The sequence below is a fragment of the Elgaria multicarinata genome, chromosome 20 (assembly GCF_023053635.1).
Source record: "Elgaria multicarinata webbii isolate HBS135686 ecotype San Diego chromosome 20, rElgMul1.1.pri, whole genome shotgun sequence".
Classification (NCBI taxonomy): domain Eukaryota; kingdom Metazoa; phylum Chordata; class Lepidosauria; order Squamata; family Anguidae; genus Elgaria; species Elgaria multicarinata.
In genome coordinates, this window is record NC_086190.1 from 4322226 (window position 1) to 4346173 (window position 23948).

Consider the following 23948-nt stretch of genomic DNA (forward strand, 5'->3'; position numbering starts at 1 on the left):
CCGAAAACCAAGACGGCACCGCTCTTCACAGCTGACATTTCTGTACCGAGGTCTGACATTGGTGAAGGGCCGCTTTGCTTTCAACGCCCGTGCCTGTGCCTCTCCTGGCGCGGGCTGCCTTCCGCCTTGCCCATGTGGCTTGCTGAAGCCACTGGGAGCTACCGGCTCTGTAACTCTCTCGTGACCAACCTGCCCTCTGCGTGCAGCACGACTCTCGTGGCCTGGATTGTGTCTGCTGACAGGTGTGGGCACGCTCTGCTGAACATCTGGCTACAGCAAGTGAAGAGAAACGACTGGGCAGCCCTTCCAAGTTTAGGATTAACCGCCCAGAGAGCTTTGGCTATGGGTCGGTATATTATTATTATTATTATTATTATTATTATTATTATTATTATTATTATTAGTATCCAGCCTTTTGCCCAATGCTGGGCCTCAAGGCGGCCTTACAAAGTTTAAAACATACATTGGGTGGGGGGGGAACCATAAATGTTTAAAATACACAACAAAATTATAAAACATTAACATAGATGGAGGGCCAGACTATTCTCCAAAGGCCTGCTGGAACAAAAATTTTTTAGCCTGCTTCCGAAAGCCCATCAAGGAGGGAGCCAGCCTAGAGAGTTCCAGAGCACCGGAGCAGCCACCAAGAAGGCCCTCTCCCATGTTCCCACCAAGCGCGCCTGTGAAGATGGTGGGACTGAAAGAAGGGCTTCTCCAGAAGATCTCAAAGCACGGGCAGGCTCATAAGGGAGAATATGGTCCTTCAAATAACCTGGACCCGAGCCATATAGGTAATAAATAAATAAATGAATAATTTTTTTTTTTAAAAAAAAATAGGACTCCAGAGACATATAAGTAATGCAAATTTAATGAAAACTAGAAATACCCACGGAATGGGTACCAGATGGCAGCTCCAAAGATCCACACTCTTTGCCTAATGCCATTTGAAAAGCAGCACCTCAGCGTGGCTCTATTTTGCATAGATCGGTTTGGATTTGATCAGTTTCATCAGGTGCTGAAGTGATTCATCCGGCACGTGCCTGGGCAGCTGCTTGGTCACCTGCAGAACTTTCATCACAAATTCGTGAGCCTGAAACGACGACGCACAACGGGGAGAGAAGGAGGGAGAAGGGCAGAGTGCGACATTAATCGCTTGGGTCTTTCCCAGAAGGCGAAAAAAGAAAACTGATTAAATTATAAATGTTTCATTCACATTAGCTCAGTTCTAGAACCATGATACTCCCTTCCTCACACGCGTGTGGCGTGGCATGTAGCCCAGCTGACCAGCCGTTGCTTCTTAAAAATAATTCGAGTGGGACCCTCAACAAGACGCTGCGCGGCACTCTCCTGTTCAGGATTCCAGCCAGCCAAGCCCTCATCTGGGATACACCATTACATTCCCCCTCCTCCACAGGAACACACAACTCCCGAATGGAAGACTGAAACTCATCAAAATGTCCAGAGGGTTCCTCACACACGGAGAGTTTCTTTTGAAAAGGGTGGGTGGGGTCTGTCCAGTTGTACAAAACATTGGCACAACAGAAGAAAAGTTATTTTTGAAAAAAGCCCGCAGTCCGCACATACCGCAAGTGATCTTTCTAGGCGGCCTCAAAGGTGACAAATGTAATCACTGCTGTAGAGATTGTCTGCAGCCCCAAACTGACCACCCCGCTATTCCACTCTGGGGCGTGTTAAAAAAGACGACGACGTTTCTATTGGAGGTTTTTTCCTTCTTTTAACACACACACACACACACACTGGTGGTGGTGATGATTTTAGGAGAAGGGGGGGGTTGCAGAGAAAGGTTTAATATTCCCCAACCAGAGCACACGAGTCCTGATCTGAACTGGGACCGCGCGCACTTACACCAAGGGAAACGCACACCTCAGCTGTGCGATTAGCGCGATGCGTCTTTTGGCTCCATGCCAGCCTTTGGAGAGGCGTGTCAACTTTTTAGAAGGGCGGGGAAAGGCGCAACGTAGAATCATAGCATAGCAGAGTTGGAAGGGGCCCACAAGGCCATCGAGTCCAACCCCCTGCTCAGTGCAGGAATCCGCCCTAAAGCATCCCTGACAGGTGGTTGTCCAGCTGCCTCTTGAAGGCCTCGAGTGTGGGAGAGCCCACCACCTCCCTAGGTAACATCTGGGGAAGCGCAAAAAGACTGCGGGTCAGGGTCAAGGGGAAGGGTGGTGGCCACCTGGACTGCAGTGGCAGCCGCCTGGGACTGATTGGGCCAGCAGGCCGCAGGTTCAACACAATATTGAGCAACTTCAGCCTTTCCCAACCTGGCTGCCCTGCAGATGCGTTCAACTGTAACTCTCGGGATTCCTAGCCAGCACGGCCATTGGCTGAGCAGGATGGGAGCTGCAGTCCGACACATCTGGAGCACACCAAGTTGAGCTAGACGGCGCAATATTCTGACCGGGTCTACATCAGCTTCCGATGCCACATGAAGCAAATGAAATTGCTGTTTTAGTCAACCGCTTGTGAACTTGCCTTTGGCACGTCGTGGATCAAGTAATGAAACATAGCCAGAGCGTGGAGCACCTTGGCGATCTTGTCCAGCTGGGGCCTCGGGGAGTGCTCACGGATATCTAGGACGGCGTTCAACATCTGCATGGCTTCTGCTCGTTGCTTTTCATCTGCAGCGGGGTAAGAAACCTTGAAGTCAGACTTCCGTAGCTGAGTGGGCGCGCTCCCTGGTCCCCTCAACACGGACTCACTAATCCTTAGGGAAGAGCCTCGCCAAGCAACCTCGCAGGGTTGTCGGGAAGAGAGGAACAAAAGAAGGATAATGCTACAACTCAGACCTGCCTCCCAACTAAATAAATCTTGATTTGTCGTGTGGAAAATGGAGGCTGAGGGGAGACATGATATAGGAAATAAATCACAGCCATATGTGCCATAAATGTCCTCTTTCGCTGGTGGCCAGAATGTGTACCAGCCTTCCTCAACCTGGGGCGCTCCAGATGTGTTGGACTACAACTCCCAGAATGTCCCAGCCAGCTCTGGTGGCTGGGGCATTCTGGGAGATGCAGTCCAACACATCTGGAGTGCTGCAGGTTGAGGAAGGCTGGGTAGCCCTTAGGATAAAAGGGGAAATGGAGGGTTATGGTCTGGATGGAAAGAGACACAATCCTATGACTATCAACTCAGAAATAATGTTGCGGCCACACTTAGAAGACTGTGTACATTTCTGGTCACCACAGCTAGAAAAAGTTATTATAGAGCTGGAAAAAGTGCAGAAAAGGGCAACGAAAATGATCCAGGGGCTGGAGCATCCCCCCTACGAGGGAAGGTTACATCAGCTGGGATTGTTTAGCTTGGAAAAAAGGAGGCTGAGGGGAGACAGGAGAGAGGTGGACAAAATGATGCCTGGTGTGGAGAAGGTGGACAGGGAGACATTTTTCTCCCTCTCTCAAAATACTAGAACCCAATGGGGTCATCCCATGAAGCTGATTGGTGGGAGATCCAGGACAGAGAAAAGGAAGGTCTTCTTCACACAGCGCAAAGTTAAATTAGGGAATTCACTTCCACAAGATGTAGTGATGGCCACCCATTTGGATGGCTTTATCATAGAATCATAGAATAGTATTTTTCTCCCTCTCCCATAACACTAGAACCCAACGGGATCATCCCATGAAGCTGATGCGTGGGAGATTTGGGGCAAATAAAAGGAAGGACTTCTTCACACAGCGTGTAGTTAAACTATGGAACTCACTACCACAAGATGTAGTGATGGCCACCCATCTGGATGGCTTTAAAAGGGGGGTTGAGTGAATTCCTGGAAGAGAAGGCTATCAAGGGCTACTAGTCCTGTATGGCTAAGAGGCAGTAAGCCTATGTGCACCAGTTGCTGGGGAACATGGGTTGGAGGGTACTATTACACTCAAGTCCTGCTTTGGGTTCCCTGGTCAACAACTGGTTGGCCGCTGTGTGAACAGAGTGCTGGACTGGAAGGACCCCTGGTCTGATCCAGCATCAGGGCTCTTCTGTTCTTCTGTTCGTTCTTAATTTAAAGCATCCGCTTGCATATGTATGAATAAAACAACACATCCTTTGCTTTTTGGACATGTGTCCCAGCAGGCCAAAGCCCGAACAGGAAGATCATTTTCAGAGGCCCTCCTACACAGGTGTCTCTCGTCCAATGAAGAGGCTACTGAGGGGAGGGGCATTTCCAGTGGTGGCAGCCCGGTTGTGGGATGCTTTCTCCAGAGAGGCTCACCCGACATCTACGTTGTGGTGGCCTTTTTATTCTCCAAGCCATTTTAGTTCTTCAGGGGGGTTTTAAGATGGAAAAAAGTCTTGCGTCTCCCAGCCAGCATGGTTGCCTGGGGCATCCTGGGAGTTTTATATTGTATTTTGTAGTTGTGTTTTTAGATTGTTGGTCGTTTTATTATGTTCTTCATGGTTTAAATTTTTGTAAACTGCCCAGAGAGCTTTGGCTATTGGGTGGTATAAAAATGTAATTAATTAATTAATTAATTAATTAATAGGACCTTTTTCCTGTCTAAACATGCATAGGGTTGCGCCCTTATTGTGTTTGTAGAGTTCTACCACTACGGATGATTTTTATTTTGCTTTTATCATAGAATCATAGAATAGCAGAGTTGGAAGGGGCCTACAAGGCCATCGAGTCCAACCCCCTGCTCAAGGCAGGAATCCACCCTAAAGCATCCCTGACAGAGGGTTGTCCAGCTGCCTCTTGAAGGCCTCTAGTGTGGGAGAGCCCACAACCTCCCTAGGGAACTGATTCCACCGTCGCACTGCTCTAACAGTCAGGAAGTTTTACCTGATGTCCAGCTGGAATCTAGCTTCCTTTCACTTGAGCTCGTTATTCCGTGTCCTGCACTCTGGGAGGATGGAGAAGAGATCCTGGTCCTCCTCTGTGTGACAACCGTTTAAGTACTTGAAGAGTGCTCTCATGTCTCCCCTCAATCTTTTCTCCAGGCTGTACTGAAGAAGTTTATACTGGAGAAGTTTATACTGTAGTTTAAATGTCTGAACAGTTTATACTGCCTTTTGTCATGTCGCATTTTATGGTTTTAACTGCTGTGACCCTTCACCCTGTGAGCTTCGGCTATTGAGCGATGTAGAAATGTAATAAATAAATAATACAATAAGTAAAGAGGCATTCCTGTTCCTCTCTCGTGCACAGGAGGGGATGCCTCTTCAAAGAGGGTTTGCACACTAATTGTAACCCTCTTTGAGTCTTTGGAATGGAGAAGAGGGAAAGACATCTCCGTGAACACCGTTACCAAGAGCCTCCTCAGGCAACTCCTCTTCTTCTGAAAACATGTCAAGTCCAGCTGGAGACATCAGCGTTTGAAACTGGATGTCGATCAAGCGGCTGAAGTGACGGAGCCAAATCTCGACAACCTGGTGAGCGAAAGAGCAAGAGGCTTGTGAACGTGACCCTTCTAGGGGGGGAACTCCACCTTGTTCAGAACAGGGAAGCTGCTCCATTCCTACACACGGGAACTGCCCAGCCTCCGTGTCACTTGCTAAGGATAAAAGTGGTTTCTAGTGTCAAATAACGGCTTACACTGTCATAGAGGGAAATAAGCAGGGTCTCGCCCTCCCGCTGCCGTGCGAGACAATAAAGAGGCCTGCCAAGTAATCCACAAAACTTTATTCCGCAAATAAACAGCACTTCGCACCCGAAGAGAGTTTAAACACTAGGAACTTGCCTCCAGGCGAAAACTTGGCTAACTAGGCAAGACGACTGTCCTTTCAACAAAAGGGAAGGTCTTTTCCCTGAGTCCCTTAACTTCAGGGAGGATTCCTCTGCAGAAGCCTTTGGCGAGAAGCTAGCCGAGCTGATCTTCTTTCGCCTTCTTTTAGCTCCACCTGTTTGAATCTGTGGTGGACTCTGGGATCGGTCAACTCTGAAGTCCCTTCCCCCTCTGAGGATTGCTGAATTCCCACAGACTCTGAGTTGTTAATGTTTTCACCGATAAGGTCCAGTGAAGATTCATCCTTGGCTGGTGAAGAGCCGGGGAGAATCACCTCCCTCACTTCCTACATTTCTAGTCCTGTTTCTTTGGGTTCAGAATCTGATTCTGTCTGATAGTCTGAAACTCCTTCCCCCACACTAAGGGAACAGGCCTGATCATGACAGTACCGATGGCCACTGCAAGAGACCGTTCTGGGATGGACTAGAAAACTAAGTACAGCTGGTTAGGCTGAGACAGGAGGAGCTGCTATCTCCTCTCTCCCTCAGATGAAGCCAGATGAAATGGCTGGGCATGGATGTCATGTCTAACCACACTGCCCCTGTTTTGGGAGAATATGTTTCAGGTAATCAATCAGGATCAGATTCAGAACTAGAAGATGCAGCGCCAGACACCAGCCAGCCTGTACCAGTGGGGGAGGAAGCTCTCACAGGCGAGTCCCCAGCTGGGAGTCAGCCCTCTCCAGCGCTTATCTCCTCAAGGCCAAATCCTACACACTCAGTGGGAAGTGAGCCTTCTTCCGGAAGTGAGCGTCCCGACAAACTAGCTGATGCTAGGGTCTGCCGGAAGCTGAAATGCACGGGGCGGAAGGAAGGCGTGAGAAAGTCAGTTAGATTACGCCAGAACCTGCCTCCACACCAGGCGCTCTGAAGTTACGGGTGTTTGGAAGTGGTTTCCTATTCTTCTTGAGTGGACAATTGTCTTGTTTAGTTTGTATAGTTTTGCCTAGGGGGATGTTTCCAAGAGGTTAAACTCTACTGAGTTAGAAGAGACATTTGTTGCTTAATAAAAGCTTCGTGGATTACTTAGCAAGCCTCGTCATTTGCCTCCCATCGAAAGCAGGAGTGTTCTGAGAAACACGACAATGGAGACAGAACAAGGTGCTTTCAGCCCCGACCAAGTTAACGGAAGGGGACTTCCCTGCAACCCGGCTGTAAGTTCCACTAATCTTCAGTGTACTTATGGAAATGTTGCGATGCGGCATTTTGCCAGGAATATCTCCACCCCCCATTCCACGCCACCCATAAAGCGGAGCGAGGGCGAGGAAACACACACGGTCGCATCACATCACTCCATATTGGGAAGATGCAGAGGGGTTGCTGTGCTCACTGCTGCTTCTAGTTCCGACCTAGGCGATGTGGGTCTACTGACCTCGGAGTACAAGGAATCAGCAACTTCCGCAGCATTCTGACGGAAGAAAACATTGGCCATGTGGAAATAGCCTCCAGAGGCGGCCACGTCATTTGTCCCAAAGGCGCAAGAGGCGAAGTATATCTGTAATAATGTAAAACAAATCTAATTCGTACGGACGGTGCAACCACGGGCCAAATGGCAATTTGAACTGTGGAACCAGGAGAGCTGATACACAGTTTATTGGACCCTTTTGGTACAGGAGTGTGGAAGGCTTGGGGTACTCTGTTTAAAATACAGAGCTGTATAAAGACGAAGGCTTCTGTTGTATCCTCAAGGTAGAGTATGTGGTGGACAGCTCAGTGGAAAAGTCCACCCAGCGTGCGGCCGCTGCAAAGAAGGCAAACTCCGTGTTAGGCATAATTAGAAAAGGAACTGAGAATAAAACTGCCAGGATCAAACTGCCCTTATATAAATCTATGGTGCGACCACACTTAGAAGACTGTGTACAGTTCTGGTCACACTTAAAAACAGATGTCGTATTGCTGGAAAAAGTGCCGGAAAGGGCGACTGAAATGATCAAGGGGCTGGAGCAACTCCCGTATGACGGGAGGGTTACAACAGCTGGGACTGTTTAGCTAAGGAGGCCGAGGGGAGACATGATAGAGGTGTACAAAATTATGCCTGGTGTGGAGAATGTGGAGAGGAAGACAATTTCCCTCCTCTCCCATAACACTAGAATCCAGTGGGGTCATTATCCCATGAAGATGATTGGTGGGAGATTCAGGACAAACACAACACATAGCTAAACTATGGAACTCACTACCACAAGATGTAGTGATGGCCACCTGTTTGGATGGCTTTAAAAGGGGGTTGGATGAATTCCTGGAGGAGGAGGAGAAGGCTATCAATGGGTACTAGTCCTGATGGCTCTATGCTGCCTCCAATAGCAGAGGCAGTAAGTCTATGTACATCAATTGCTGGGGAACATGGGCAGGAGGGTGCTGTAGTACGGTGTCCTGCTTTTGGGTCACTTGTCAACAGCTGTTCGGCCACTGTGTGAACAAAGTGCTGGGCTAGATGGACCTTTGGTCGGATCCAGCAGGGCTCTTCTTTATCCTCCCAGAGTGCAGGACACGGAATAACAGGCTCCAGTTACAGGAAGCCAGATTCCGGCTGGACATCAGGAAAAACTTCCTGTTAGAGCAGTACGACAATGGAACACATGACCTAGGGAGGTGGTGGCCTCTCCCACTCTAGAGGCCTTCAAGAGGCAGCTGGACAACCTTCTGTCAGGGATGCTTTAGGGTGGATTCCTACATTGAGCAGGGGGTTGGACTGGATGGCCTTGTAGGCCCCTTCCAATTCTACTATTCTATGATTCTTCTGATGTTCTTATGGTTTGCAAGCAGAAAGCTCCAGATTCAATCCCTGGTGTCTTTGCGCTCCCTGACAGCTGGGCCGGGAAAGACCTTGGAAAGCCACTGCCAGTTCAAATACGGAAGGTTGGGCTACGTGAACCAGTGGTCCAACCCCTGACAAGTCCTCCATATGCTGGGGGTGGGGGGTGGAGGGAGGACAAAAGTAGAACATGGATGGTAGAGGATTATACCGATAAAGCAGAGAGAGAAATGTAGGCGAAGGTCTATCAGTGAGTATCCCCAAGGCCAGCTCAATGAAACTTCCATCTTCAGTGGCTGGCTACCTCTGAATACCAGATGCTGGGAGCAAACAGCAGTGGAGGCTGGTGGCTCCAATGTCAGTGGGGTAGTGAATTCACTCCAGGTTCCAATCAGAACGCTAAAGGAGCTCTTCAAGGTACGGATGCACCTTGGGTATCTCCTTTAGAGTTCTGACTGAAACCCAGAGCAGATTCACCACCCCACTGACATTGGAGCCACCAGCCTCCACTGCTTCATGCCCCACTTGTGGGTTTCCTGGAAGCTTCTGGCCAGTCACTGTTGGAAACAGGATACTGGGTGTGATGGACCTTTCGTCTGGTCCATCAGGGCTCTTATGTTCACCAAGAGCCTGGAACATCGGCAGAACGGCTAACCAGACAACTTTAGAAAGCTGATCATCTCAGCTGTGGTTGCTCCGTTCTCAACCGTGACACCTGCCAGTTAGCGTGCGAAACCAGCGCGGCCATTTCTAGCAGCAGGTGACGGAACTGCCGGCAGGCACATCCTACAGAGACCACGTTACACGGGTCTTAAAGGAATTGCACTGGCTGCCTATATGCTTTCGGTCGGAATTCCAGGTGTTGGTAATGACGTTTAAAGCCCTAAACGGCTTGGGACCTCGATACTTGAGGGAGCGCCTCTCCTTATATCTGCCGGCCCGAGACTTGAGACCTGTCGGAGGAGCCCTCCTCTGTGTCCCACCAACGCAACACATACGCTATGGTAGGACATGGGAGAGGGACTTCTCTGTGGTGGCACCCCGACTGTGGAATGCCCTCCCCTTGGAGGCCTGACTGGCACCAACGCTGACTCTATTCCGGCGCCAAGTAACTAAGTGAACTTAATTCACTTAGATGGCACATTGTTTTAATTGTTTTTACTGGCACAGAGCGGTAAAGCAGCAGTTTCTGCAGCTGAAACTCTCCCCACGGCCTGAGTTCGATCCCAGCGGCAGCTGGTTTCAGGCAGCCGGCTTGGGTCGACTCAGCCTTCCATCCTTCCGAGGTCGGTAAAATGAGTACCCAGTTAGCTGGGGGAAAGGTAATAACGGCCGGGGAAGGCAACGGCAAACCACCCCGCTATAAGGCCTGCCAAGAAAACGTCAGCGAAAGCTGGCGTCCCTCCTAGAGTCAGTAATGACTCTGTGCTTGCACGAGAGGTTCCTTTCCTTTCACTTGATTAATGGTTTGATTTGCTTTTAGCTGTGTATATTTATTGTTTTATATTGTATGGTTTTATCTGTACGCCACCCTGAGAGCCTAGTGATATAGGGTGGGGATACAAATGACTTAAATAAATAAATAATAAACTGCCCTGTGATGGTCATTAATGGAGGCTATTTTATCGGCTTGGGAGTTGAATTGAGCCTTACGTCATTCGCCAGATGGTACAAAGAGTCCTCAAAGTTCCCTTTGGCAGCATGGAGGAGACCCAGGTTACGATGGAGGTTGGACTGAATGCTGCTGCTGCAGTAAGAATTCCTGAGGATGATCCAGTGAGCTTGTGAGAGGTATTCCTCCGCTTGGGAGAGATGCCCCAGGCCTGGCGGGAAGGAAAGCCAATGAAGTATTACCGTATTTCTTCGATTCTAAGATGCACTTTTCCCCCTAAATAAACAGCTCTAAAAATGGGGCGCGCCTTAGAATCGATGGCGTCTTAGAATCGAAGCAATATGGTAGATGAAAAAAGACTCTATTCCATTAAAAAGGGTCTGAAACATCCAGTCTCCTAAGCTTTATTGCTTTTAGAAAGCTGAGCAAGCAGGGCTTTCTAAAATTGCTTTGCTGGCTGATTGGAGCCTACAGCGCGCCCTGTGCAGCTCCAGCCCTCATCTGCCGCGCCAGGAAGACACGCGGCTCCAAGAGTCAGGAGGCTCACCCCCCCCAAAGCACCGGGTCCCCCACCCCCAGCCGCCACGCTGGGAAGCGTGCGTCCCGCCTGGAACCCCTCACGCCCGCGGAAAAACCTGTGCCCAGAGGCTAAAGAAATGCTGCTCCACCGAAGCTGCTCTCACGCGGCAGCTCCAGTCGTCCCTCTCCTCCACGTGCAGGCAGGCAGCCAAAAGAGGAAGTTCCTGCAGCAGCCGCGAGCCGGGAAAAGGAGCTGGGAGGGTAAGCGTCTGTTTTTTGCTTACCCCTAAGCCTCTCCCAGCCCAGTGGCCCCCAAACCCAGCTCTTTCTAAGAAATTCTAAGATATTCTAAGAAATTCTACTCATAAAAGATGTTCAAAGAAATTTATTTTTTCTTCGAATCAAAGCTTTTTTCCCCTGTTGGTGGCACTGAAATTAGTGTGTGCCTTAGAATCGATGGCGTCTTACAATCGAAGAAATACGGTAGAGGGCCCTGGGTCTAATCCATGTGGTACTGAGCCTCATCGCAGCAAAGAGTGATGGAATTCCAAACCCACAAATCTGTGAATGCTTTTTTTTTTCATTGGAACAACGCAGTGCTCTCCGGCTCCCTTTTAGAGATGGCGGAGGTCAAAAAGGTCAACTGCGTATCGAATGACGTGATGCTTTCTCTCCCTTACAAGGGCGCTGTGAAACCCAAACGGCAGTAAAGGTACTCAGGATGTAGTGAACCATGTTGGGGAAGGAGTTGGGGTGGGAGACAGATCGCCTGGAGTAGAGAATGTCAGTATAAGGGGGAGAGATGCGTGATGAAAATTTGGTTGGTTGATGGACGGGAGAGGGAGAAGAAAGGGGATAGAGGAAACTAGCCATGAGGGAATGGGTTCAGCAATCCATAACCTTTTTTGGGCTGGTGGGCACATTTGGAATTTGGAACGGCGTTTCACGGGCACGCTCACAAAATGGCTGCCACGGGGAGGGTGGCCCATTCACAAGATTCACACGACGGTCAGAAAGCACCCATTTCCCAGAAGGCAAATGGGTGAGAGACTAAAAGAAAGGCAGTTCACCCAAGAAACTCGGTACAAGGCAGAGGTGGGGTCTGAGTGCCTAGACACAAAACCCGCTCTTTGGAGCTTGAATAAAGATGGCGCTGGAGGCGGGGCGGGGGAAGCACTTCGCTTTGCTGCAGGCCAGCTTCCGTGTTAAAAAAAAAAGATAGGGAAGGAAGTAAAACTGAGCAGGAGGTCCCACTGAACACAATGGGCCTGACTTTTGAAGAAACCTATCTCGGATTGTACTGTGCGCATCTAGACGGCTAAACTCCCATTAGATTCATTGGGGGGGTGGGGGGAAATGCAGCCTGAACGGAGGCCCATGGCCGTAGACATGACTTTTTGGCAACAGGACAGGGGGCAAAGACTCCTGCATCAACTACGTTTCAGAATTTGAAATAACAAGTGGAAACTGTAAGAAAAGGTTGCACTAAAGCAGCCTTCCTCAACCTGGGGCGCTCCAGATGTGTTGGACTGCATCTCCCAGAATGCCCCAGCCAGCTGGGGCATTCTGGGAGTTGTAGTCCAACACATCTGGAGCGCCCCAGGTTGAGGAAGGCTGCACTAAAGCCTTTTAATGGTTTTAATTTTTGTGAACCGCCCAGAGAGCTTTGGCCATTGGGCGGTATAGAAATGAAATAAATTAATACATAAAGCCTCAGCTGGTGTTTGAGGTTCCAGCCAGCCAGCAAAAACCTCCTCCAGGCCCAGGGTACTATAAGCTAAACTGAAATGTACTAAACAGGGCATTCTAACCGCACCTGTGTTTTTTGTTTCCTTTCCAACTGAGGCTCATAATTCTATGGATACTGATGCTCAGTTCTCACCAATGACCTAGGGAGGCGGTGGTCTCTCCCACCCGAGAGGCCTTCAAGAGGCATCTGGACAGGCATCTGTCAGGGATGCTTTGAGGTGGATTCCTGCTCTGAGCAGGGGGTTGGACTTGATGACCTTAGAGGAACCTTCCAGCTCAACTATTCTAGGATTCTTTGATTCTAAGGTGTTTTTCTGATAGCGGTGGTGGGGTTTTGCTCCTTGTTTTTTAAAAATACTTTGGACATGCTTATAGCACCGTCTAGTTTCCCAGTGGCCTTATTTTGACTACAATTCTGTCGGTGCTCACCACCGGGGTTCACTGGGCAAGCAAGTCCAAGTTAACTGTTTAACTTGCAGTCACAGAGCAAGTTTGCTGACCCCACTGACATTGCAGGACTTTGCCCCCACAGGCAGAAAGTGGCACGGAGCAGTTTCGGCAGAGTTCCAGCCAAACTCACCCAGGCTTCCCTCAGCTAAAATGAGGTACACTGGCACCAGTTCCACAGAATTTGAGCCGTGTACGCTGATGTTGAATTTCAGAGAATGCAGCGCTGCTGGAATGGCGTCTTCGTGTTTGCCTTTGAACAGGAAATTCTGGGCTGCACTTTGCGTCACTTCGGCCAGGAATTTCTGTGAGAAAACACAGACGGATCATCAGCTCCCGTCGAGGCCCCAACGATTATTTCGGTAAATTCTGATAGCGAGATTTGGTACTTGGTGTTGTTACAACTTCCTCCCAAGGTGATGTGTTACCCCGGCACTGCCTGGGGACGATGGGAGCGGTAACCCAACTGGGGATGTACGGATTATGCTGGCCAGACCCAAAACGTGGAAAGCTTCACTTCGTTGTACCAAAGCGTATACAGGCATTTGAATTACACAGATCTTTTTGGTTTGTGCTATTCAAAAGTAGGCATAAGGACAGAAGTGCCGTACTGGATCAGACCAAAGGTCTATCATGTCTATCTTGCTGCCCATAGCAGCTAGTCAGGTGCCCCCAGGAAGCCTACAAGTTTTCCTTTGCTGTTGCCCCTCCCACCCCCACCCCATTTGAACTTCTCAGATAGACTGCTTTTGAACACAGACACTCCTTTTAACCCACAGTGGCTTATAAGCACTGAAAGACCTTTCCTTCCTCTATGCATTGGTTTAATTTCCTTTGAAAATCTATGCAGCAATAAGAACTGACCTAATGAAGGGTTCAATCCCAATCAGAATTTCCTTCCTTTCCCTCTGCAGCCTTCCTCAACCTGGTTTCTGTGGATCATGATAGCAAATCAAACTGCTCCCATTCATTACCAAAACTTCTCAGGCCTCCATCACCAGTCTTTCTGCTTTAAACACACCAATCTTTCAGAGTTAAGTCACAAATGACACCCCCTACACACACACATCCCACCACCACCACCAGTACCAGCAGCTTGCCTCTCGTCTTATCTTTTGCTCCTGGCCGTGCTTCCTTTCTTTCTCCGAATTGTAAAACGGTAACGCCGTACGCAATGGAATGAGTAGTTGGCATATTCTCTCGTGGACGCTGACCCAGTCGGCATTTTGATGCTGGACGTCACTAAAACAAGACAAGAGATACGGTTATTTGTGAACCTTATGCTTGGTGGTCAATTATTGCCAGTTCCCTGAAATTATTTCAATTTATATTCCACCTTCCTGCATATAATAGTCAATGTAGCTAACAATAAAAAACACAATAAGCCATAATAGCCTTAGGGTGGAACAGGAATCTCCCAGTTAGTCACTTAGCTCCTACTGCTGTTTAAACCTTTTAGAACGGGGAGAAGCTGGAGTAAAGGTGAGAAACCAGCAAATGGAGTTGGGGGAAGGGAGCATGACCTTCTGGGAAATTCTGGGGTGGGGTGGGGCAGAGACATTGGGACCCCTGAAGTGGTGGATTCAGCCCCTTTGCCTGTGGTTCTGTATCTCTCGTTTAGAGCGTTACAGGTTATACCATCGCCAACCAGCACTTTGAAATGTGCCTGGAAATGATCCAGAACCTAGTGAAGACGCTGTACCCTGGAAGCGTGAACAAGCTGGAGCGTGTTCAGAGGAGGGCAACCAGGATGATCAGGGGTCTGGAAACAAAGCCCTATGAGGAGAGACTGAAAGCACTGGGCATGTTTAGCCTGGAGAAGAGAAGATTGAAGGGAGACATGATAGCACTCTTCAAAGACTTGAAAGGTTGTCACACTGAGGAGGGCCAGGATCTCTTCTCAATCCTCCCAGAGTGCAGGACACGGAATAACGGGCTCAAGTTAAAGGAAGCCAGATTCCGGCGGGACATCAGGAAAAACGTCCTGACTGTTAGAGCAGTGCGACGGTGGAATCAGTTACCTAGGGAGGTTGTGGGCTCTCCCACACTAGAGGCCTTCAAGAGGCAGCTGGACAACCATCTGTCAGGGATGCTTTAGGGTGGATTCCTGCCTTGAGCAGGGGGTTGGACTCGATGGCCTTGTAGGCCCCTTCCAACTCTGCGATTCTATGATTCTATGATTCTATAAGTCATATGTAACAGGCTCCAGTCAATCACCTGGCTGGCCACATTCTGCCCCAACCCACATTTTCAAACACTCTTCAGAGGCAGCCCCACGCAGATCACAGGGCAGTAGTCCAAACAGGATATAACGAAGGCATGTAGCAACAGAATTTGGGGTTAAGTGTCGAGGAATGAAAGAAAATGAGTACGTGGGCTGCTTCATCTGGGCCTACTGTTTTATGAAATTGCTTTGAGCACTTTATCCACTAAGTCATCCCTATTGGTCAATATCAAGTCAAGGATTGCCGATCCTCTAGTTCCTTCCTCCACTTTCTGTAGGAGAAAGTTATCACCCACACATGTCAGGAATTTCTTGGAAGGGCCGCTTTCTATGTCATGACACTCGATCTCTTGTCATATGCTGGCAAACTGACACAGAACACCTAAACCAGTTTGACTTCTTTATCGCGGGAAATCTCACGGCGAAAGCTTAATGGTTACACACTTCAGAAATCATAAGATCTGATAGTCAGTAGCTATAAGCTCTGTGTAACTGCAAAACAGTCAAAGCTAAAAACTACAACTTTGACACTCTACCACTTGTCTATGGTCCCTGGGCAGTTAGGCACATGGCTGGTCCAAAGATAGCATATGGTGTTCTCACCTCAGATGGTGAGATATCTTGGTCCGGGTCAATTGACAAGTCAATTTTTTGTAAAATCATGGCCAAGTTCTTTTAAAGTATATGCGCAAAGCTCTCCAGATCTCTTCATCAGGCAAGGTGTTACAAAAAGCAGGACAGGTGGATTAGGTTGAGGTGGGGAGAGAAAGTCATATTAAGTATAAATATATGCATATAAAGAGTGCCTTGTCAATCTCTACTTCTACTTCTGTTTTCCTCCAGACAAGGAACCTCTGTGGTTCACCCATCATGGAGACAATTTTGAGTGAATAGCTGGATTTTATATTTTCAAAAATGGAAGAGCAACGCTCTCTTCCTCCTCCTCCATATCATCTTAAAGCTCTGGCCATGCAGACACCCTGATTGCAATATCCAGTCAACACATTCCTCACCAATTACTGTTTACATTGTTTTATCGTGAGGCATTATAGCTTTCAGCCAGTGGAGGCTGGTGGCTCTGATGCCAGTGGCACAGTGAGTCCACTCTGGATTCCAGCCAGAAATCTAAAGGAGTTCTCCAAGGTGCTGAAGCTATTTCTGGGGATGGCTTCAGCACCTTGGAGAGCAATTTTTTAAAAGTGATCTGACTGAAATTGAAGCCACCGGCCTCATTGCTTTTAACCCTCCGAGGTACAGCTGTTAAATATGGGGAAATCCAGATTTAAAAATAGGAAAGAAAATGTTTTGTGGCGGACTTGGACGGACAGTATGATATTTACCCTGGATCAATTACTGAGTGCAGATGATGAGTTTTTGTTATTTTCAGCTTTACGTGATAAATTTAAATTAACTGCCACAGCTGAATGGCAGTATTTGCAACTGCAACACTTGTCAGAATCTAGATTTTAACAAGTGTTGCAGTTGCAAATACTGCCATTTACTGATTTTACTGCTTCAGAATCTGAAGCAGTACTGAGGCTGAGCGAGTAAATCAATCTATGATTCATGTTTATAAATACTTATTATCAGTGAATGAATACGATACAAGGGGGCTTCTGGAGTAATGGAATAGGGAATTAGAATGTCCTATTTTATCGAATCAATCACTATTTTGGCATCAGTATCTGATATATCAGTGAATCTCCGGTTCCGTCTTATCCAGCAAAAAATATTGTTTCAAGTATATTGGACACCACAGTGTCTGTTTAATAAAGGTTGGTACAAACTGAGTAATTGTTAGAAGTGTCATACAGCAAATGCTTCTTTTGTTCATATGTTCTGGAAATATCCAATACTCGCCGCCTTTCGGGAGGAAATTATCAGACGCATAAATTTTGTATTACAAAGCTCTTTAATATTTTCAGATGTACTTGTCATCTTAAATTATGTACCGGTTCCTTGGAAAATTACACACTGTCAATGCAAATTGATTTTTCGTGCCCTTTTGACTGCCAAAAGAATTATTCTATGGAATTGGAAAGATAAAATGACGCTCCCTATAATGTAATGGATTGAAGACAACAACATTTGCAACATTTGAAAGAGCGGCATACAGGCGTCATTTATGAATGGACTTATACAGACATTTGGTCTGCCTTTATGGAAGTTTACATGCAATCGATGCTACTTTTCCTTTCTTTCTTTCACTTAGAAATTGCGATATTTGAAACTGAGGCTTTTGAAGTATGTACTGTAGTTGTATATGTTTATTTTACTTTTGTTTCTCTTATTTTCTTTTATGGTTTTTATTTTTTTAAAAAATCCACAATAAAAAATTGATCATAAAAAAATTATGTGAGGGGGCCGCCCCGGGGTTTTTTCCTCCCTGTGGCCAGTGGAGTCCCGGGGGTTTTGCACACAGATGGGGGGCAGCCGCGCAGCCCCGATCCCAGGACACGTGGAGCCCCACTGAGCTGCACCAGGGTGGGCTCTGGAGGGAAACAAGGAAGGAGGGGGGGCACAGCTCAGGGTGACAGGGCAGGGGCTTTGCACGACCCCCGGAAGCATCCCCAGGTGAGGCTGGGAGGGCTCCTGGCTGCAAATCTTGGGGAGCCGCTGCTGCTGCCAGTCAGTGTCGGCAGTATTGGGCGAGATGAACCCGGGGTCTGACTCAGTAGAAGGCCGCTTCCTGGGTTCCTATTTAAACCTGCCCTTTATTCAGAACCTTGAGGACTAGAGCCCCACTTTGCCTTTAGGGGAAAAGGCTGCCGCTCAGTGCGGGAGAGAGACCCGGGCTCTTTGTGTGTGCGCGTGCGTGCGGAAGGTCCCAGGTTCGGTCCCCGGCAGCATCTCCAGGTAGGGCGAGGGAAGCATCCCGCCCGAACCTCTGAAGAGCCGCTGCTGCCAGTCAGTGTCGGCAGCTTCTTAGTTTGAAACATTCAAACTTTGAATATTTTTAATTTTTGTGAACCGCCCAGAGAGCTCCGGTTATTGGGCGGTATAGAAATGAAATGAAATAAATAAATAAATATACTCTCCGCCTGCCGGCCCGACTCAGCCCCCCACCCCGACTTCGCCGGACGGATGGCGGCCTGCTCACCAGTAGTAGGTGACCCCGCAGCCGCCGCAGCGCACCGTGGCCGGCCCGAGGCACAACTCGCAGTGCAGCTTCTGCCCGCGGGGCAGCGCCAGGCCCGACACGCGCTCCGTCTGCATGGCTCCGCCGTTGCTAGGGCCGCGGTTGCCAGGGCGGCCGGCCGGGACTTCCGGCGCGGAGACCGCATGTTCCGGAGAGGGAGTGTGTGTGTGTGGGGGGGGAGGCCATAGAGATGGGTAAGAAAGAGTAGAGCTACATGCAGGCTGAACTTCCGGTTAACCACACAAAAAGGTGCCATTTTGGCGTCGCTCTATCCCTCGTCTTCTCTATGGTGCATCCTTTGGCATTGGAAGATCAACGAGCCGGGAGGTCTGCGCAGAAGCCGGGCGGGGGGGGGGGGGGGCTCGGTGGGATTTACTCCCTAGTAGGCGAGTTTGGCTAAATAGGGGTGATGGGAGTTGTAGGGACGGCTGTCGTAATAGGACACGCCCACAAGCCACTTCGCTATAGGGCCGGCAGCGCACGTGGGCGGGGCTTCCGGCGACTGAGTGGGCGGGGAGCTCAGCGATAGGTGGTTGCTAGGCAGCGCGGCTCCGGGCCGGAAGTGACGCGTATCCCGGAAGCGGAAGCCGTGCCGCAGCTGCTGCCAAAGACGATGGCCGAGGCGCAGGCGGAGGCGCCGCCAGAGTCCCCGGCGGAGGCCGAGGCGACGCGGCGCGTGGCGGCCTGGGCGGAGGCGCAGCGGGCGCGCGGGCGCCGCGTGGCGCTGGTGACGTCGGGCGGGACGCAGGTGCCGCTGGAGGCGCGCGCGGTGCGCTTCCTGGAGAACTTCAGCAGCGGGCGGCGCGGGGCGGCCTCGGCCGAGCGGCTGGTGCGCGCCGGCTACGGCGTCTGCTTCCTGCACCGCGCGCGCTCCGCCTTCCCCTGGGCGCGCGCCCTGCCCCCGCACGGCCCGGCGCTGCTGGACGCGCTGCGCGTGCGCAACGACGGGAGCAGCGTGCGCGTGGCCGCCGAGGAGCTGCCGGGGCTCGTGCCCGCGCTGGAGGCCTACCGGCGCGCCAAGGACGGCGGCGCCCTGCTGGCCCTCGAGTTCACCGGCCTCGCGGAGTACCTGGCGCTGCTGCGCGCCGCCGCCCGCGCCCTCGCGCCGCTGGGTAAGGGCCTCCGCCCCCCCCTCCTGGCCTGCGCCCCCCAACCCACTGGGCCTTAGCCCGAGCCGGAGTCTGTGCTGGAGCACAACCCCCATCATCCCCAGGCAGCCCTGTTGGAACCTCCGCTGCCCCACTGACACTCTGGGCTTTAGAGAGGAAGGAACACTTCAAGGTGTATGGGGGAAAGATGCCCTCGAAGTGTGTGGGGCAGCTGGTGTGCCCGGGGAGGGTGTATATTTTGCTTTAAAGAAGAACACTGCAAGAGCCCTGAGGCTGGATCAGACCGAGGGTCCATCTAGTCCAGCGCTCTGTTCACACAGGGCCCAACCAGCCCTCTGCCAGGGAGCCACAAGCAGGACACGGGTGCAACAGCACCCTCCCACCCATGTTCCCCAGCAATAGGGTATGTACTTCTCACGTAACCCCTTTTAACAGTGTAGGAGGTAAAGTCTGTGAAGAGTACATCGTACCAGTCTGAGTCCCCTCGGCCCAAACTCTGTAGCAGGTGACCTGACAAACTTGAGAAAGCCGGAAGCAACAAAGCAGCTTTATCTGGGTTTCCAGGGGGAGGGAGCGGCTGTGGGGGCCCGGATGCTCTCGTTCCCCCAGCCCTCAACACCCACACATATCCCTCGTTTTTCTGAACCCCACCAGGTTCCAGCGCCATGTTCTATCTGGCAGCGGCTGTGTCCGATTTCTACATCCCTGCTTCAGAAATGCCTGAACACAAGATACAGTCTACCGACGGACCTCTACAGGTAAGGTCAGAGAGTTTGTTGTCCATTGGGAGGCCTGTAACGGAACACTAGGATCCGGGATTGCAGTTCAAGCTTGTTTTGCACCAGCTTTACCAGAGTTCCTATCAGTTTCCCTACATTGCTCTGTTCCAGACCATATCTGGAATGAGGAGCTGAAACAACAATATTATTATTATTATTTATTTATTTATATAGCAGCATCAATGTACAATGTACAACAAACAGGAGCTCCAGAGACAGAGGAAATGTGATATGCTTTGAAGCTGGGTACCATGTTAGAGAGGAAGAAGGGCTCAATTGGCAGCATTGTGCACAAGCCCTGGGAATTTAAGAGTCTGGGCAGGAGGCGAGTACGAAATGGATTCTGGAAGAGGCAGAAGCAGCTGTCCCTGTGCTGTATGCCTCCTACTCTTCTTTGGCCTGAGGCAGAGACTCTGTCAAGCTTGGTCCTGTGTACAGTGGAGGGCCTCCAGTGTGGTCCAGAAACGGCTGAGAAGAATTCCCAACGCCTGTAAAGCGAGGACTCCTTAAAGATTTACTGGATTTGCTAATATGTATCTGGCTGAGCTCTTTGAGTTGCCTCTCAGTTTCTGAAGAGGTACATAATACTTAAAATGTTCACGTGAGAATGTGGAAGGTGATGACTTGTTCAAAAGCCCGAGGCTTATTCAACAAGGTTTTTACAGTTGTCTGCTCAATGACAATATGTAGCTACTTTCCTGTACACCTTTGGTGGGTTAAGATAGGCTTCTAGGCAGGGGAGAAATGGTTTTGTTTTGTTTTTAAACCAGACACTGGCCTGGTTCAGACAACACGTTAAACCATGCTGCTTAACCACAAAATGGTAACCATTTTGTGGTTAAGCAGCATGGTTTAACATTTTGTCTGAACCAGACCACTGCCATAGAGGTGTATTATGGGCTGAAAATGTGTGTGGTCTTCTGTTCATTAATAAGCACACACAGATTTATTGTGTCTTAGCAAATTGCCATTATACACGAATACAGGTGGGGGGAACACTATGCAATTTAAAACTCTACTAATAAACCTTTAAGAGTTGAATAGTTTCCCATACAGCCTTTAGACATCATGGCATGTATTTGTAGAGCCTTGACAAGGAATGTTGAAGTTCTAAAAGATACATACTTCTCAGCATCAGACAATAGGGAACAGGCCTTAACAAGGGATGGCGTTCCCTTGAATGATCTTAACAACAGATGGATATCTTTGGTTGTGAGATCATTATAAATAGAGATTCTAGCAGTACATTGATACAGAATGACAACTGCATACTCTATCCTTCTTAGGAACCCCCTTGTGCCGACCCACCCAGTCTGCCAATAGAAGAACATTTAATCTTGCCCGAGTGAAGGCTACCCTCATTTTAATATTTGGGAGATCTACGAGGTATTTTGGAAAAGATAAATACAAGAGAATATAGGAGGCATAAAAGCTGTTAGATTGGCAAGTCTTGATCTCAACCACCTGAGATTGCATCTCAGTATCCTTAAGCCTTTGGAGCACTAACACTTTAGCTCTATCATGACCTTGAGTTAAGAGAAAAGAGATAGAGAATCCCAAGTTCATGGCAACCAGCTGCATTTTATGCTTCCATGAGTTTGAGCACATCTCTTCCAAAACCATCAGAATAAGCACCATTAATAAGCACGATCATGTGCATGGTGTCTTATAAGATAAAAGGGTACATCCCTGCCCCAAACAGCTTACAGACTAAAATTAGACATAAGAGAACACGGGGGAAGGACAGGAAAATGGACGCACGGTTAAACGTGTGGGGTTGGGAGAGAGACGTATGTATTTCTATTACACATGCACTTGGGCTTGGTTATTGTGGGGGTCTATAAAGGATCCCAAAGACATCAGGCAGGTTTGAGGAGAGATTTGAATGAACTAAGCAAGGAGGACGTCTGTCTTCCTGGTCCTCCCTCAGGGATGAGTCTTGAAAATGCTTGTGTCCTCTGTCGAACTCGGTTTTCTGCTCTCCATGCAGATCACAATGAAGATGGTGCCGAAAATGCTCTCCCCTCTGGTGAAGGAATGGGCTCCCGAAGCGTACGTAATCTCGTTCAAGTTGGAAACGAATCCTTCCATCCTGATTGACAAAGCACGGCAGGCCTTAGAGAAATATCGTCACCAGGTGGTGGTTGCCAACATGCTGGACTCTCGAAGAACCTCTGTGGTTGTGGTAACCAGGGATTTGGAGACCCAGTTGTGCCTTTCCGACGACGAGATAGCCGGAGGCATGGAAATTGAGGAGAAGATCGTGAGCCATCTTGAGTTGCAGCACAGGGCTTTTATGGAGAAATGACCCTCGACGAGTCACAAATGACCTTGCTGAATCCTCAAATCAGAATAGACTTTAAAGAATGGGTTAGGTGGTGGTGGTGGTGGAACGGCGAGGTTTCTGTTACTGGTAAACAGAGGACTTCACAACATATTTGTATGGGATCAAAAGGGTGAAAATGCTACATAATTTGATCATTTTTTGCACACAAGTTTGCTGCTCATTGCAGAACTTCAATATGTATATAAATAATAGGAACGTTCCTGAGTTATGGCTCGTCTCAGCATGTGCGATCCCAGTTGATTGCTTCGGTGAGCTGGCAAATCACAATCTTGACTAATGTCATTCCCTCAGACTTTATGCCTTCTTGGTTAAGATTTCAGCGATTCATTACTGCACAAGACAGCTAAAACGGAACAGCTCCTAAGTACATTGTTAGAAATTAAGGTTCCAATGAAATGAAACTGTTGTGCTTTTGCACAAAACAATAAGCCAGCATTTGGGAGAATCCTGGTTTATCGTTAACCTGCAAATAGGCTGGTGCACACTGCCTGATTGCTCCCATTTGATTCTTCCTGGCAGAATTCACCAGCAAGAAGAAGTGTGAAGTTTGTAGCCAGGATTCAAAGTTGGCTTATGATTCCTGGCTTGTCCCTTGGTTTGAGGAAGCCGGGAGTTGGGTTTGGATGTCATCCTGAACTTTATTTTGGTTGTGAATTGGTTACTGAAGCCATTCCTGCTGATGCGACGAGGCAAGTGGGAGTGATTGGGCATGCTTGCTTGTGAACTGGAAGCCAGGAGCCTCTGGAGTTCTGGCATATTGTTTAAGTGAACGCAGCCAGAATCCATCAAAGGGAATATTTAAGATGGTGAATTTATTGTATGCAAGGTTAGATACAGGTGCAAGGTTACCATAATGGCTTGCTGGCAGCCCATGTTAGTTCTATCATGCTACTATATTGAAGATTTCCAGTAATGCAGAGCCTTCGGGGTCTATGTTAAATATTGCAGGTTAGAGGAAGTATTTCGGATTCTCCTTGTCAGGAATTCACCTTGGTGCCACCTGCGTTTATGCTGGTTCCAGTTTTAAACAAAGCCCTATGAAGAGAGACTGAAAGAACTGGGCGTGTTTAGCCTGGAGAAGAGAAGATTGAGGGGAAACATGAGAGCACTCTTCAAATACTTCAAAGGTTGTCACACAGAGGAGGGCCAGGATCTCTTCTCGATAATTTTACATTGGGGAAATAAATGTTTATGTGGCTTCTCATACAGACTTTAGGAGTCTGGATGGCTGGAATGGAAGTCTCAAGCAGCAGGTAAAAACAAGGTCACCTGTATTTCTTCTTATGAATTTGGATAAACTGGGCGAAATGGGAGTAGTAAAACCTGTTACCCCTGGGGCATCTGCCTTGCAAACTGCATTATGAAGGAACACTGAAGCTTTTGAAACAGTGATTTGGAAATAGCCTTGAGGAGGAGTCTCAAACTAGAAAGTGTTCTGAGATTGCCCGGGGTATCAGCCTGCCAGCCAGCACCATGCATGTTGCTCTGCGTGCCTGACTCAGGGCTGTAGGCAGGAAAACAGCTGCAATGCTTTGGG

The 23948-nt window shown here is 49.0% G+C and overlaps 2 protein-coding genes across 3 annotated transcripts; one reads left to right on the forward strand and one right to left on the reverse strand.

The window, feature by feature from the left end:
* Positions 1 to 891: 891 nt before the first annotated feature.
* Positions 892 to 18281, reverse strand: ZMYND12 (zinc finger MYND-type containing 12). Its single transcript, XM_063145311.1, has 8 exons — positions 18138 to 18281; positions 13914 to 14055; positions 12947 to 13118; positions 10140 to 10309; positions 7107 to 7229; positions 5259 to 5379; positions 2497 to 2642; positions 892 to 1090 (listed from the first exon to the last, which is right to left on the reverse strand). The coding sequence occupies exons 1-8, from the start codon at positions 18251 to 18253 to the stop codon at positions 971 to 973; spliced, it is 1110 nt and encodes a 369-aa protein (XP_063001381.1). The 5' UTR covers positions 18254 to 18281; the 3' UTR covers positions 892 to 970.
* A 569-nt stretch (positions 18282 to 18850) lies between these two features.
* Positions 18851 to 22615, forward strand: PPCS (phosphopantothenoylcysteine synthetase). 2 transcript variants are annotated; one of them, XM_063145317.1, is made up of 3 exons: positions 18851 to 18924; positions 19940 to 20043; positions 22055 to 22615. In XM_063145317.1, exons 2-3 carry the CDS (start codon positions 19951 to 19953, stop codon positions 22370 to 22372), a joined length of 411 nt encoding a protein of 136 aa, XP_063001387.1. In that variant the 5' UTR covers positions 18851 to 18924; positions 19940 to 19950; the 3' UTR covers positions 22373 to 22615. The 2 variants fall into 2 exon arrangements, with proteins under 2 accessions (XP_063001387.1, XP_063001388.1); XM_063145318.1 differs by lacking the exon at positions 18851 to 18924 and adding an exon at positions 18981 to 19005.
* The last annotated feature ends 1333 nt before the right edge of the window (positions 22616 to 23948 follow it).

Coding starts and splice junctions, on each gene's coding strand:
- ZMYND12 (XM_063145311.1), bottom strand. CDS start 18,253: ATGCAGACGGAGCGCGTGTCGGGCCTGGCGCTGCCCCGCGGGCAGAAG. Junction 5,380..7,106: donor CTGATTCCTTGTACTCCGAG/GTCAGTAGACCC, acceptor TTCGCTCACCAG/GTTGTCGAGATTTGGCTCCG. Junction 1,091..2,496: donor TGATCCACGACGTGCCAAAG/GCAAGTTCACAA, acceptor TCGTCGTTTCAG/GCTCACGAATTTGTGATGAA.
- PPCS (XM_063145317.1), top strand. CDS start 19,951: ATGTTCTATCTGGCAGCGGCTGTGTCCGATTTCTACATCCCTGCTTCA. Junction 20,044..22,054: donor CTACCGACGGACCTCTACAG/GTAAGGTCAGAG, acceptor CTCTCCATGCAG/ATCACAATGAAGATGGTGCC.